The sequence below is a fragment of the Coregonus lavaretus genome (genome assembly GCF_964263955.1).
Source record: "Coregonus lavaretus genome assembly, chromosome: 31".
Taxonomy (NCBI): Eukaryota; Metazoa; Chordata; class Actinopteri; order Salmoniformes; family Salmonidae; genus Coregonus; species Coregonus lavaretus.
In genome coordinates, this window is record NC_140018.1 from 925,099 (window position 1) to 940,385 (window position 15,287).

At 46.4% G+C, this 15,287-nt stretch overlaps 1 protein-coding gene across 1 annotated transcript in view; it reads right to left on the bottom strand.

Annotated features, from left to right (window-relative positions):
* Positions 1-1,695: 1,695 nt before the first annotated feature.
* LOC311106736 (E3 ubiquitin-protein ligase RNF19A-like) overlaps positions 1,696-15,287 on the bottom strand; it is a gene marked incomplete at its 5' end in the record, with an annotated part of 35,222 nt that continues 21,630 nt past the window's right edge. Inside the window, 5 exons of the mRNA XM_084149136.1 lie at positions 1,696-4,538; positions 4,765-5,065; positions 5,332-5,463; positions 10,793-10,907; positions 11,798-11,960. Coding sequence (XP_084005262.1) covers positions 4,232-4,538; positions 4,765-5,065; positions 5,332-5,463; positions 10,793-10,907; positions 11,798-11,960 — 1,018 coding nt within the window. The remainder of the gene's footprint in view (positions 4,539-4,764; positions 5,066-5,331; positions 5,464-10,792; positions 10,908-11,797; positions 11,961-15,287) is intronic.

A 15,287-nucleotide genomic window follows, 5' to 3' on the forward strand; every position in this document is an offset into this window, starting at 1 on the left:
CTCTAACAGTCATCCCTCTACCAGTCATCCCTCTAACAGTCATCCCTCTAACAGTCATCCCTCTACCAGAAATCACGGCACTAACATGGCCAATTAACAAGGTGACAAAGGGGGGTTTCAGCAGGACCAGTGAAAGACTTACCATTAGGCAGAAGAGGAAATTGCCTCAGACAGCATATATATATATATATGTGTTTTTACTAGTCATCTTTATTTATTATATAATTTTACCGCTTGAGTCCCCCCATTGTCAGCTCATCGCTCTCATTCCGTCTTGCTTCAGCAGGTTGGTTTAGCAGCAGCTAAATCTGCTGGAAGCTTCAAAGTTGCAAAGGAAATTGGGAGGGAGGGATGGAGGGAGGGGGTTTTGCCTGGCCGCTGTGCCCTGCTTGATGAGGCCACATTGTTGACTATTGCACCCTGACAGAGTTCCCGTCAATTGTTTCACACCGTGTGATTGCAAACGCGACTTTCGTTGAAATGAAGCTGCAGCAATGAGGAGCTTTCAGAGCCTGGACAGAGAAAATAAAAAAGAAATAACAAATATTTTAATTTTAACAGAAAAATGACATAAGTTAACGCATTTCTTTAGTAAAAAAAAAAAAAGACATTTGCTGCTGGTAATTCTGCCATCGTCGTGGAGATAGACGACGTGTGTGTGTGTAGCCCATGGATCTGATGCGGTCTGGCCAAAACATAATATGTCAGGTACATTGACTACACAAAGTAAGACAGAGGGGCGTTGTTTCGCTCGCTCGGATGCTTTCTCCGGTGAGATAGTTTCATCCACTTGTAATTGAAGGAAAGTTGGCGGGTGCACAGTGCACTGTTCGGATGCTGGAATTTATTTAGGATGAACGTGCGAAGGTAACCTACTTTTTGAAGTGATTTGTTTGACAATCAGACTGGCTTTCTGCCTGGGGTCTCCAAAGCCCCTGAGCAGGACACAACATTTTGGAACTTTAGGATCTGTATCAAATTATATCTAATGAAAAGTAGGATATAAAACCTGTGGAAAAAGCCCGTAATAAAATGAAATTGTTTTCATGATCCAATCAACATTTGTCCTTAGATGCAGATAACGCAATTTCCCAAGCTGTAGCCTACCACTGCTCTGAGGATCAATATCACCTATGTTCTAGCGCCCTCTGTTGAATATGAGCAGTCATTACATCATGGCTACAGACTCCTTCATTTACATTTTAGTCCATTTAGCAGACGCTCTTATCCAGAGCGACTTACATTTCATTTTTATTTTTCATACTGGTCCCCCGTGGGAATCGAACCTACAACCCTGGCGTTGCAAGCGCCATGCTCTACCAACTGAGCTACGACGGCGGTCCGCAGCCAAACGTTAAAGGTGCAAAACCTGACTCCTCCTGTGCCATGTCCCCACTCCACTCCGTTCAGACCACTGTAAATAAGACACAATTTAACGTCCTTAATAGTTTTTAGGTAGTCGTAAATAAGTTACAATACAGATGTTACTCAAGAGTTCCTGAAGCTATATTCATAGCAAAAGGGCTTCGTCCCAAATCACACCCTATTCTCTAAATAGTGCACTACTTTGGACCAGAACCCTATGACATATAAGAACCCATAGGGATCTGGTCAAAAGTAGTGCACTATATTAGGGAATAGGGTGTGATTTGCGAGGCTGAAGATAATTTTTAAATTGACAGACACGAGATGATATTCAGTTTTGTCCTTCATGGGGAAACTTTTATTCATGTTTTATTCCTCATCAGATTTACAATGCATACCATGTCTGTATCAAGTCCCATGGCTCTGAATGCATACCATGTCCAGTCCCATGGTCCTCTTCACATGGGATTTCACACTCAGGAATCTTTCAGTTCATATTTTCTCATCATCATAATCATCTAGAATGGATATAGCCTGAGTTAGCATGCTGCTTGTAGAACGCCTGGGTGCTGTGATCGACTGAGGGGGTCTGGGTGCTGTGATCGACTGAGGGGGTCTGGTGGTGGTTCCTGTGTCTCCTGTTTGTCCACAGCAACACTACTGCAGTTCAATAGCGACTGTGTGTGTGTGTGTGTGTGTGTGTTGTGGTGTTGGCTAACTCCTGGATACTCAGTGAGTGAGGAGCAGAACCATGGAGCTTTAGGAGAGATGTTCTAAGCCAGGGAAGGCCAAGAAGTCATCCCAAATGGCACCCTATTCCCTATAGAGTGAATAGGGTGCCATTTGGGAACTTCCTTCCTCAGGAACATGGCTGCCTGCTGTTCTCTCTTATGTCTGATATTTAATCACACACACACACACACACACACACACACACACACACACACACACACACAGAGTCCACACACCTGGTTTCCCAGGTGCTGGTTTGACAGACAGAAACCAGCAGACAGCCCTGCCAGGATATCAGAGTGACCCAGCCCTGTTCTAAGCCCTAGCTAGAAAGCTGTTGCTGTTGCTAGTGAAATACTGCATTATGCATATCTGTTAAGAGAGAGTGGTGCATCCCAAATGGCACCCTATTCAGAGAGTGCATCTAAAATGGCACCCTATTCAGAGAGTGCATCCCAAATGGCACCCTATTCAGAGAGTGCATCTAAAATGGCACCCTATTCAGAGAGTGCATCCCAAATGGCACCCTATTCAGAGAGTGCATCCCAAATGGCACCCTATTCAGAGAGTGCATCTAAAATGGCACCCTATTCAGAGAGTGCATCCCAAATGGCACCCTATTCAGAGAGTGTGCATCCAAAATGGCACCCTATTCAGAGAGTGTGCATCCCAAACCAAATGGCACCCTATTCAGAGAGTGTGCATCCCAAACCAAATGGCACCCTATTCAGAGAGTGTGCATCCCAAAATGGCACCCTATTCCCTATGGGTCCTGGTCAAAAGTAGTCCACTATGTACCCAGTGGGCAAAAAATGGTTGAATCAAATGTTGTTTCCACGCCATTTCAACCAAAAAATGCAATGTGATGAAGTTGAATCAACGTGGAAAAGTGATTGGATTTGAAAAAAAAAGTCATTTTTCTTTTAACCTAAAACCAATGACATTTTTTTTATTTATTTTTTTTATCACGTTGAATTCACGTTGGTTGACAACTCAACCAAATGTAAATCAGAACTAGACGTTAAACTGACGTCTGTTCCCAGTGGGCAGGGAACAGGGTGCCGTTTGGGATGGCCGATCAGAGTCTGTAGGAAATGTCTGTCTCTAAACTTCACAGAACCTAGCCCCTGAAAACTGCTTAAATTCACAGCAGTGAAAAAATGCCCTGACCAAAACATATAGCGCCACCCCCCCCCCCCCCCCAGCTTGATAACCAGTATGGTCAAAGTGGTCTACTATGAAATGTACTGAGATCGCCAACGAGTCATAGTCGAGTGCTGTAAAGTTATCCCAGCATAGCTCCTCTGTTAAAACGTGTTGCATAAAGTCAGGTTAACACTGCATCTGAGAATACTGTAAAATAACCCTTTTGCGAGGGGAAAAACTCCCGCTCGTTAGACCCCCTGTTACACAGCAGCATCACAACATTCCATGGCATGTCGTCATCGGCATGGGGGGCGGGGCAGGAAGCATTTTATACCTCATCAGGTGTCAGGACAGGAGGAGAGTTGCAGCATCGTGTTACACATGGCTAACCCCTACAGAACAAAACATGCTTTTAGATCTCGTCAATTTCTCTCTTAGATGAGGGGAAATTAGGCGCCGTGTGTATCAAGCGTCTCCCGAGTTGGAGCACTGTTCTAGGATCAGGTCTTCTCTGTCTATTAATAATCGTATTTATTGTGATCGAAAAGGCAAAAAACGGATCCTAGATCAGCGCTCCAACTCTGAGACTTTTGATACAAATGGCTGTAGATGATTTATAAGTATGCGGGTATAGCTAGAGAAAGGGGCTTGGTAATAATCATTTAAATAGACCAGTGTTAAGAGTGGGAGCGGGGAAGGCAGTCTCTTCTGAAAGGACACGGTAAAATAAAGTGAGGCTAACACCCACCAAACTAGTCAAATCAACATGCTTTCAGTCATTTCTGGTTTCTTTTGATCCATCCTTCCCTCTCTAAATTTGTCTAGTTTTCACAAAACACACGTTTTCCATCTCTCCCTCCTCTCTCTCTCGCTCCCCCCTTTCTCTTGCCATGTCCCCCCTGCTCTTTCTCAGAGGACGGAGCAGGCAGACAGCTGGTGGGAGGGGCCTGTAGTGGAAACAGGGTGTGGCCTAAATAGTAGGCGGAGCTCAGATATTGTCCGTCTCAAAAACATGCAGGTCGTCTCCTCTTCCCTCGTCTCCTCTTCTCTTTTCTCCACTCTCTTCTTCATGTTCAGAGGCACACAGATGTTCCTGGGAGTGGGTGGAGTCCAGGTGTTCCCTGGAGTAGGCGTGGCCCAGGTGATCTTGCGAGTGGGCGTGGCCTACAGAGTGCGCTCGACCCAGTGACTCGGCCGACAGGCTGCGACTGGACAGGACGCTACTGAGGCTGGACTGACGCGCGCCTCGTGGATGGGCCTCAATCTCCACACGCACCTCGATGTTCGTTCCCTCCCTGCAACCATGACAACATGAACAGCATCAAGGAAAGGCCTATCACATGACATTTCAGCCATGTTTTATCAAAGGAATTAACTGACTTGTCTTTCGTAATTGCTCCTGAGGGGATACATTTATTTGTATTGAACTGACTTGAATTGAACGAAGAGAAACTTTGCAAAGAAAGACTTTGGGCTCAATCAATCAATCAAAAAAAAAACGATACGACAAGAGACACTGACCGCAAGGAGAATGTCTGCGTGTTATCCAGCATCCCAGCACCCCCAGCCCCTTCGCAGTCTGATTGGCTGTCCTGCTGCGTATAAACATGACGTATCTGATGCTCGTCCAATCCTGCGCATGCATCTGGTTCCGGGGGCGTGGCGGCACTGCTGGTGCTGGGGAGTACGCCAACTTCCTGTACGCTGACCCTAACATCCTGTAGGACTTCCTGGACGCTGGTGTCGCTGAGGGCGGGGTTGGTCTGGCCTCTTGGCCCTGGCCCCGGCCAGTGGTCGCTGACTACGTGAGAGAATAGAAGATCTTCAAGAGAAGTTCAGAAACAACATGGGATTAAAACTAGGAAACAATCATTGGACTGATGTATTTTAGTTTACTTTGAACTATTCATTGTTGAAAAATTCAAGATGGGATGAATTGAGTTACTCTAATAAAAGTATTAAGAAATCTTTTAACTCATAATATATAATAGAATGTACATAGTTCTTAAACAAAAAGACAAATTACCAACATAGGTAAGCATTAGATACAATATTTAGCATACAATATACTATACTAAAGACCCTTACAGCTGGCTAGGTCTTCCAGTTGTATCTTGTGTGTTTCCGGGGGCTCGTTCTGCGGCCGGCACCATCCATTCCGACACAGCGACATGGGGACGACCCCATAGACATATGTCAACATCAACGGGACGCCCACCCCTACAGGAGAACAGGAAGAGACAGGATGAGAGACTGACATCAACAGGACGCCCACCCCTACAGGAGAACAGGAAGAGAAACTGACTGAGGTATCTGTATTTCCTTGTCAATAAATGTTACTTTTTGAGAAAATAACCTGCACATATAAACATCTGAATGTAGCTAGAAGAGTGATGATTGTAACATTCCTGGTATGACATTGATAACAGACACCTTGATCTAAACACGACTCCCTGTCAAAATAAAGGTTAAAATAAATAATAAATGAAATGTTTTATTGTTAGGCCGTACTACGATTAACGATACATGAGAACAACTAAGAGTATGTGGCGGTGACTTGGTTAACGTAACAAAAATGGAAACAGGACTGACATTGCAAGCTAGCAGTGTCCAACAGAACCTTTCCAGTACATCGAACCTGCTGTGACCCTGACCTGATGGACAAAGGCTTCCCTGTAGAGTGCTGCAACACGGAAACATGAAACCCAGTAAGGAATGTTGGGGACACAATAGTGCTCACATCACAAACAAAGGGGCCGTTATCGTTAACGCTAGACTGGACATTATAGGACACTGTGGCATCAATGACCCGCAGACAAGGTGACACCAGTACATAGGGACGGGAGAGACAGAGAGAGACAGAGAGACGAGGAGGAGAAACAAGGAGGAGAGACAGAGAGAGATGAGGAGGAGAGACAGAGAGAGATGAGGAGGAGAGACAGAGAGACGAGGAGGAGAGACAGAGAGAGACGAGGAGGAGAGACAGAGAGAGACGAGGAGGAGAGACAGAGAGAGACGAGGAGGAGAGACAGAGAGAGACGAGGAGGAGAAACAAGGAGGAGAGACAGAGAGAGATGAGGAGGAGAGACAGATGAGGAGGAGAGACAGAGAGATACGAGGAGGAGAGACAGAGATGAGGAGGAGAGACAGAGAGAGATGAGGAGGAGATACAGAGAGACAAGGAGGAGAGACAGAGAGAGACAAGGAGGAGAGACAAGGAGGAGAGACAGAGAGAGATGAGGAGGAGAGACAGAGATGAGGAGGAGAGACAGAGAGAGATGAGGAGGAGATACAGAGAGAGACAAGGAGGAGAGACAGAGAGAGACAATGAGGAGAGACAAGGAGGAGAGACAGAGAGAGATGAGGAGGAGAGACAGAGAGAGATGAGGAGGAGAGACAGAGCGAGATGAGGAGGAGAGACAGAGCGAGACGAGGAGGAGAGACAGAGACGAGGAGGAGAGACAGAGAGAGACAAGGAGGAGAGATAGAGAGAGATGAGGAGGGACAGAGCGAGACGAGGAGGAGAGACAGAGCGAGATGAGGAGGAGAGACAGAGAGAGACAAGGAGGAGAGACAGAGAGAGATGAGGAGGAGAGAGAGCGAGACGAGGAGGAGAGACGGAGAGAGATGAAGAGGAGAAACAGAGAGAGACGAGGAGGAGAGACAGAGAGAGATGAGGAGGAGAGACAGAGCGAGACGAGGAGGAGAGACAGAGAGACGAGGAGGAGAGACAGAGAGACGAGGAGGAGAGACAGAGAGAGACGAGGAGGAGAGACGGAGCGAGACGAGGAGGAGAGACGAGGAGGAGAGACAAGGAGGAGAGACAGAGAGAGACGAGGAGGCGAGACAGAGAGATGAGGAGGAGAGACAGAGAGAGATGAGGAGAGACAGAGAGATGAGGAGGAGATACAGAGAGATACGAGGAGGAGAGACAAGGAGGAGAGACAGAGAGATGAGGAGAGACAGAGAGATATGAGGAGAGACAGAGAGATGAGGAGGAGATACAGAGAGATACGAGGAGGAGAGACAGAGAGATGAGGAGGAGATACAGAGAGAGACGAGGAGGAGAGACAGAGAGAAACGAGGAGGAGAGACAAGGAGGAGAGACAGAGAGATGAGGAGAGACAGAGAGAGATGAGGAGAGACAGAGAGATGAGGAGGAGATACAGAGAGATACGAGGAGGAGAGACAGAGAGATGAGGAGGAGATACAGAGAGAGACGAGGAGGAGAGACAGAGCGAGACGAGGAGGAGAGACAGAGAGAGACGAGGAGGAGAGACAGAGAGAGACAAGGAGGAGAGACAAGGAGGAGAGACAGAGAGAGACGAGGAGGAGAGACAGAGAGAGACGAGGAGGAGAGACAAAGAGAGACGAGGAGGAGAGACAGAGCGAGACGAGGAGGAGAGACAGAGAGAGACGAGGAGGAGAGACAGAGAGAGACAAGGAGGAGAGACAGAGAGAGACGAGGAGGAGAGACGGAGCGAGACGAGGAGGAGAGACGGAGCGAGACGAGGAGGCGAGACAGAGAGATGAGGAGAGACAGAGAGAGATGAGGAGAGACAGAGAGATGAGGAGGAGATACAGAGAGATACGAGGAGGAGAGACAGAGAGATGAGGAGGAGATACAGAGAGAGACGAGGAGGAGAGACAGAGCGAGACGAGGAGGAGAGACAGAGAGAGACGAGGAGGAGAGACAGAGAGAGACAAGGAGGAGAGACAAGGAGGAGAGACAGAGAGAGACGAGGAGGAGAGACAGAGCGAGACGAGGAGGAGAGACAGAGAGATACGAGGAGGAGAGACAGAGAGATACGAGGAGGAGAGACAGAGCGAGATGAGGAGGAGAGACAGGGTGAGATGAGGAGGAGAGACAGAGAGAGACGAGGAGGAGAGACAGAGCGAGACGAGGAGGAGAGACAGAGCGAGACGAGGAGGAGAAACAGAGAGAGACGAGGAGGCGAGACAGAGAGATGAGGAGAGACAGAGAGATGAGGAGGAGATACAGAGAGATACGAGGAGGAGAGACAGAGAGATGAGGAGGAGATACAGAGAGAGACGAGGAGGAGAGACAGAGCGAGACGAGGAGGAGAGACAGAGAGAGACGAGGAGGAGAGACAGAGAGAGACAAGGAGGAGAGACAAGGAGGAGAGACAGAGAGAGACGAGGAGGAGAGACAGAGCGAGACGAGGAGGAGAGACAGAGAGATACGAGGAGGAGAGACAGAGAGATACGAGGAGGAGAGACAGAGCGAGATGAGGAGGAGAGACAGGGTGAGATGAGGAGGAGAGACAGAGAGAGACGAGGAGGAGAGACAGAGCGAGACGAGGAGGAGAGACAGAGCGAGACGAGGAGGAGAAACAGAGAGAGACGAGGAGGAGAGAGAGCGAGACGAGGAGAGACAGAGCAACAAGGAGGAGAGACAGAGCGAGACGAGGAGGAGAGACAGAGAGAGATGAGGAGGAGAGACAAGGAGGAGAGACAGAGCGAGACGAGGAGGAGAGACAGAGAGAGACGAGGAGGAGAAACAGAGAGAGACGAGGAGGAGAGACAGAGCGAGACGAGGAGGAGAGACAGAGCGAGACGAGGAGAGACAGAGCGAGATGAGGAGGAGAGACAGAGAGACAAGGAGGAGAAACAAGGAGGAGAGACAGAGAGAGATGAGGAAGAGAGACGAGGAGGAGAGACAGAGAGAGACGAGGAGGAGAGACAGAGCGAGATGAGGAGAGACAGAGCGAGACGAGGAGGAGAGACAAGGAGGAGAGACAGAGAGATGAGGAGGAGATACAGAGAGGGACGAGGAGGAGAGACAAGGAGGAGAGACGAGGAGGAGAGACAGAGAGAGACGAGGAGGAGAAAGAGGGAAAGTGAGAGAAAGAGGGACAGGAGAGACAGAAGGAGAGAGAGAAAGAGGAAGAGACAGGTGAGAGGAAGAGAGGGATAGAAAAAGAGGGGTCAGAGCTAAAGCCCCCGACAACAGACAAGTCCTTTCAGATGGAGAGAGGGGTGGATGGAGGAGGAGGAGGAGGAGGGAGTGGAGCCGAAGAGCAGGGGACTACAGTGAGGCTTCAGTTCAACAGTGTGGTGATCGTAGTGACACTTCAGAGGCGGCAGGGTCAGGCAGGACACACACACACACACACACACACACACACACACAAGCCAGGGCAAGCCAGGGCAAGACAGGACAAGCCAGGGCAAGCCAGGGCAAGCCAGGACAAGCCAGGGCAAGCCAGGACAAGCCAGGGCAAGACAGGGGCAGGCTCCAGTAAGCTCCCATGCCCCAGAGACAGACCTGGGTTCATTTGATTGAGCCTGCCTGGAGTGCCAGATGGGTGGGGTTTGCACCTTTGGGACTATTGCATTGGCTTCATTGCACCAGGCAAGATCAATCAAGCACAGGTTAAGGTTTTTGAAAGAAACCTAATACTATTTGAACCCAGGCTTCTGCCAGAGACAGACATTGTTATGAAATGACATGTCAAAGAGAATAAGGGGTAGAAGCTATTCCAAGGCTATTCTGTGTGTGTGTATATATATATATATATGTGTGTGTGTGTGTTCTTGTGCGCGTCAGCTCTTTTCCCAGATTTCCACAGTAAGACATCTTCCATCTTCCACCATCTCTCTCTCCACACAGTAAGACATCTTCCATCTTCCACCATCTCTCTCTCCACACAGTAAGACATCAATGCTGCGTCTCAAATAGCACCCTATTCCCTATGTAGTGCACTACTTTAGACCAGGGCCCATATGGAATAGGGTGCCATCTGGGATTACTTATATTACTGCTTTATTGCTGCTCCACTGTCCAGGAAGTCGTTTTTTTTTCTTCCCCAAAGGACTGCATGTACCATTATAACAACACAGTGTGACGGCAAGTAACACTTTTAAACAGATTAAACAGACTCTTGACTTTAACTTTCACTGCAAATATAGTCCATGACGTGATGAAACTTTGAAACTAAGTTGCAAGCTACTTTCGAAGCAAGGTGTTGTAGAATGAGTGTCTTATGAAACACATTCCAGACACTGGCTCTTGATTTCTTGCCATAACTGATTATTATTATTAGAAATATCAGCTAGATAGGGCAGCCATCACCAAGCTGTGTTAGCTAGCCGCTGTCAGCTTGGCTAAACACAAGGTCAGCGCAGGCTTTAGCCTACATAGGACTCAATCAGCTGACCATCTAGAGATGGCGAGTCAGTCAGCAGGAGAGAAGTCCTCAACTCTCCATAGCAAAGCTAGCTTAGCTTACCTCACTGTCCTCACTACTGGGACCGTTTGTTGTGACTGAATGGCAAAGACGCATCCAAGAAGCACCCACTTCAAACCACAACCCCAAGACAACTGTCGTTTGCCTTCGGTCATGAACCACTAGCGTGTTTTCTTAACGAGCCTTCATGAAAAACAAGGCCGAATCAGGAAGTGCATGTCGCCCCCTGTAAATTCCCGGGCCTAACTCTTAGGGTTTTAGTGGACAAGATGGGAGTGTTGTTCTTGTGGTTTGTGTTGTTTGTTGTTTGTTGTTTGTTGTTTGTTGTTTGTCCTTACCCACAGTGACAGCAGCTATGACGGGCGAGACGAACACGGACATCATGACGCCGCTGGCCACCGTTAAGTAATGTTTACTACCTGAGATATTGTTCTTCTTACAGCGACCGTGGACCTGGGGGAAGAATAACTCATGACTTCAAAATGGTTGACATGATCATTTATAGCATCATTAGTATTTTTTTTATTTAATTTTTTTTACAATTGATGACAGATTTCAATTTAGAATAAAATGGTTGAATTGCTGTATTTGTATGACCGATAGCTTTATTAAAATATCACTTAAGAGCAGAAAACAAGCGACCAATAGACTTTACAGAGAGCTGACATTACTAGTCTCTCTATACAAGACAAGGTCCTATCTTTCAGCCCATTTAGATGGGTTAGGGGTTAGGGGTTAGGGGTTAGGGGTTAGGGATAGGGGTTAGGGGTTAGGGGTTAGGGGTTAGGGGTTAGGGATAGGGGTTAGGGGTTAGGGGTCAATATGTCCTCCTACCTTGCGGCCCATGTAGCTGGGTTAGGGGTTAGGGGTCAATATGTCCTCCAATCTTGCGGCCCATATAGATGGGTTAGGGGTTAGGGGTCAATATGTCCTCCTACCTTTCGGCCCATGTAGCTGGGTTAGGGTTAGGGGTCAATATGTCCTCGTACCTTGCGGCCCATGTAGATGGGTTAGGAGTCAATATATCCTCGTACCTTGCGGCCCATGTAGATGGGTTAGGGGTTAGGGGTCAATATGTCCTCCTACCTTGCGGCCCATATAGATGGGTTAAGGTTAGGGGTCAATATGTCCTTGTACCTTGCGGCCCATGTAGATGGGTTAGGGGTTAGGGGTCAATATGTCCTCCTACCTTGCGGCCCATATAGATGGGTTAAGGTTAGGGGTCAATATGTCCTCCAACCTTGCGGCCCATGTAGATGGGTTAGGGGTTAGGGGTCAATATGTCCTTGTACCTTGCGGCCCATGTAGATGGGTTAGGGTTAGGGGTCAATATATCCTCGTACCTTGCGGCCCATGTAGATGGGAATGCCCACTATGATGACTGGGATGGCGATGCCAGCGATGAGTGAGATGACTACTGGGGCGCCCAGCAGCATGCCCACCTGCCACAGCACCCTCCGGGTCTGAGACCACGGCTTCTTCCCCCAGAATGTACAGCCCGAGGGACTGGAGGAAGAGACAGGAAGAAGAGTTTAGATGATGGACCAGAATGTACAGCCCGAGGGACTGCAATGCATTCATGAGAGTTTGTTCCATATACAGTGCCATCAGAAAGTATTCACACACACCTTGACTTTTTCCACATTCTGTTGTGTTACACAGTCTGAATTTTAAATGGATTAAATTGAGATGGTTTGTCACTGGCCTACACACAACTGCCCATAATGTCAAAGTGAAATTATGTTTTTTCCAAAATGTTACAAATTAATTACAAATGAAAAGCTGAAATGTCTCGAGTCAATAAGTATGCAAACCCTTTGTTAGAGCAAGCCTAAATAAGTTCAGGAGTAAAACATGTCTTAACAAGTCACATAATAAGTTGCATGGACTCACTCTGTGTGCAATAATAGTGTTTAACATGATTTTGTAATGACTACCTCATCTCTGTACCCCACACATACACACAATTATCTGTAAGGTCCCTCAGTTGAGCAGTGAATTTCAAACACAGATTCAACCAAAAAGACCAAGGCGGTTTTCCAATGCCTCGCAAAGAAGGGCACCTATTGGTAGATGGGTAAAAAGAAAGCAGACATTGAATATCCCTTTGAGCACGGTGAAGTTATTAATTACATTGGATTGTGTATCAATACACCCAGTCACTACAAAGATACAGGTGTCCTTCCTAACTCAGCTGCCGGAGAGGAAGGAAACCGCTCAGGGATTTCACCATGAGGCCAATGGTGACTTTAAAACAGTTACAGAGTTTAATGGCTGTGATAGGAGAAAACTGAGGATGGATCAACAACATTGTAGTTACTCCACAATACTAACCTAATTGACAGAGTGAAAAGAAGGAATATTCCAAAACATGTTCAGGGCAAATCCAACACAACACATTACTGAATACCACTCTCCATATTTCCAAGCATGGTGGTGGCTGCATCATGTTATGGGTATGCTTGTATATGCTTGTTATTGTTAAGTACTGGGGAGTTTTTCAGGATAAAAAAGAAACGTAATGGAGCTAAGCACAGGGCATAATCCTAGAGGAAAACCTGGTTCAGTTTGCTTTCCACCAGACACTGGGAGATGAATTCACCTTTCAGCAGGACAATAACCTAAAACACAAGGCCAAATATACACTGGAGTTGCTTACCAAGAAGACATTGAATGTTCCTGAGTGGCCGAGTTACAGTTTTGACTTAAATCTGCTTGAAAATATATGGCAAGACTTGAAAATAAGAATTTTGAAAAGAATAAATGGCCAATCCAGGTGTGCAAAGCTCTTAGAGACTTACCCAGAAAGACTCACATCTGTAATCGCTGCCAAAGGTGATTCTAACATGTATTGACTCAGGGGTGTGAATACTTATGTAAATGAAATATTTCTGTATTTCATTTTCAATAAGTTTACAAATATTTAAAAAAATATGTTTTCACTTTGTCATTGGGAGAGAGAAAAATCAATTTCATCTATTTTTCAATTCAGGCTGTAACACAGTCTGAACAGTCAACTACCTATCCCCATATTGTTATTTACATTGTTATTTATTTTGCTCATTTGCACCCCAGTATCTCTATTTGCACATCATCTTCTGCACATTAATCACTCCAGTGCTAATACTAAATTATAATTGTAATTATTTTGCACTATGGCCTATTTATTGCCTTACCTCCATAACTTACTACATTTGCACACACTGTATATAGATGTTCTATTGTGTTATTGACTGTACGTTTTGTTTTACCCCATATGTAACTCTGTGTTGTTGTTGTTTTTAAATCGCACTGCTTTGCTTTATCTTGACCAGGTCGCAGTTGTAAATGAGAACTTGTTCTTAACTGGCTTACCTGGTTAAATAAAGGTGAAATAAAAATTTAAATTAAAAAGTCTGAACAGTAATTATCAGGTGTGTGTTGATGGGTGAATTCAGGCTGTTACACAACAAAACGTGGAATAAGAAAAGTGGTATGAATACTTTCTGAAGGCCCTGCACAGGGAAAAGGGAGCCATTTAGGACACACATTGGAGCAGATTCGGCTGATTCATTGATTAAAAGTCAGCACTGGCGCTCGTCCAACATTGGGAAAATCAACGGCTGCTACCACTCCACTGCCATGTTATTAAAACAGTTTAGAAACAGAGACATAGGAGCAAACCAGACAATCTCTATAGCTATTATAATAATAATAATAATAATAATAATAATAATAATAATAATAATAATAATAATAATAAGCCATTTAGCAGACGCTTTTATCCAAAGCGACATACAGTCATGTGTGCATACATTTTTGTGTATGGGTGGTCCCGGGGATCGAACCCACTACCCTGGGCGTTACAAGCGCCGTGCTCTACCAGCTGAGCTACAGAGGACCACATTATATGTGTCTACATCCCAAATGGCACCCTATTCACTATATAGTGCACTTCTTTTGACCAGGGCCCATTGGGAAGCAGTGCTCTAAATAGGGAATAGGGTGCCATTTGGAATACATTCATATAATAGCTACAGAGATGCGTGGTGCTTGCTCCTCTACTGTAGAAAGACATGGGGTAGTATAATGCCACATTTTATCTGATGGCTGGGATCAATGAGTCTTTAAAAACCCCATAGGCTTTGTCAGTCTGACCTAAATTGATATGACAGTACCTCGGAGTGGAGCGTGGTTGGTCTGTCTCTTTGGTTACATTTCTCTGTCCCACTTTGTGTCTGTGTCCGCTGCCTGTCAGTGTATCTGCCTGTGTGTCCCATGTGATAGAATAGGGTTCTTGGTCAAAGTGAATCTATTTCCAACAGCTGGTAACCGTTAGTGACAGTGGCTATAGCTACCTGAGGTAGTGGTAACCGTTAGTGACAGTGGCTATAGCTACCTGAGGTAGTGGTAACCGTTAGTGACAGTGGCTATAGCTACCTGAGGTAGTGGTAACCAGGGCTGTTGCGGTGACGGTATTACCACCACACCGGCAGTCATGAGTCATGACCACAGTAAAATGCTATGTGACTGAGTCATGGGTGGTCCTCTGTAGCTCAGCTGGTAGAGCACGGCGCTTGTAACGCCCAGGGTAGTGGGTTCGATTCCCGGGACCACCCATACGTAAAAATGTATGCACACGTGACTGTAAGTCGCTTTGGATAAAAGCGTCTGCTAAATGGCATATTATTATTATTATGGTAATGTCCTGTTATTCACTCTGGGCGTTGGTAGTACCCAACTAGCTAATGACCATTAGGAGGTCCTAATGGCCTGATACTCAGGGCTCTATTGTCCCTCTAACCATCAGGTCCTAACGGCCTGGTACTCAGGGCTCTATTGTCCCTCTAACCA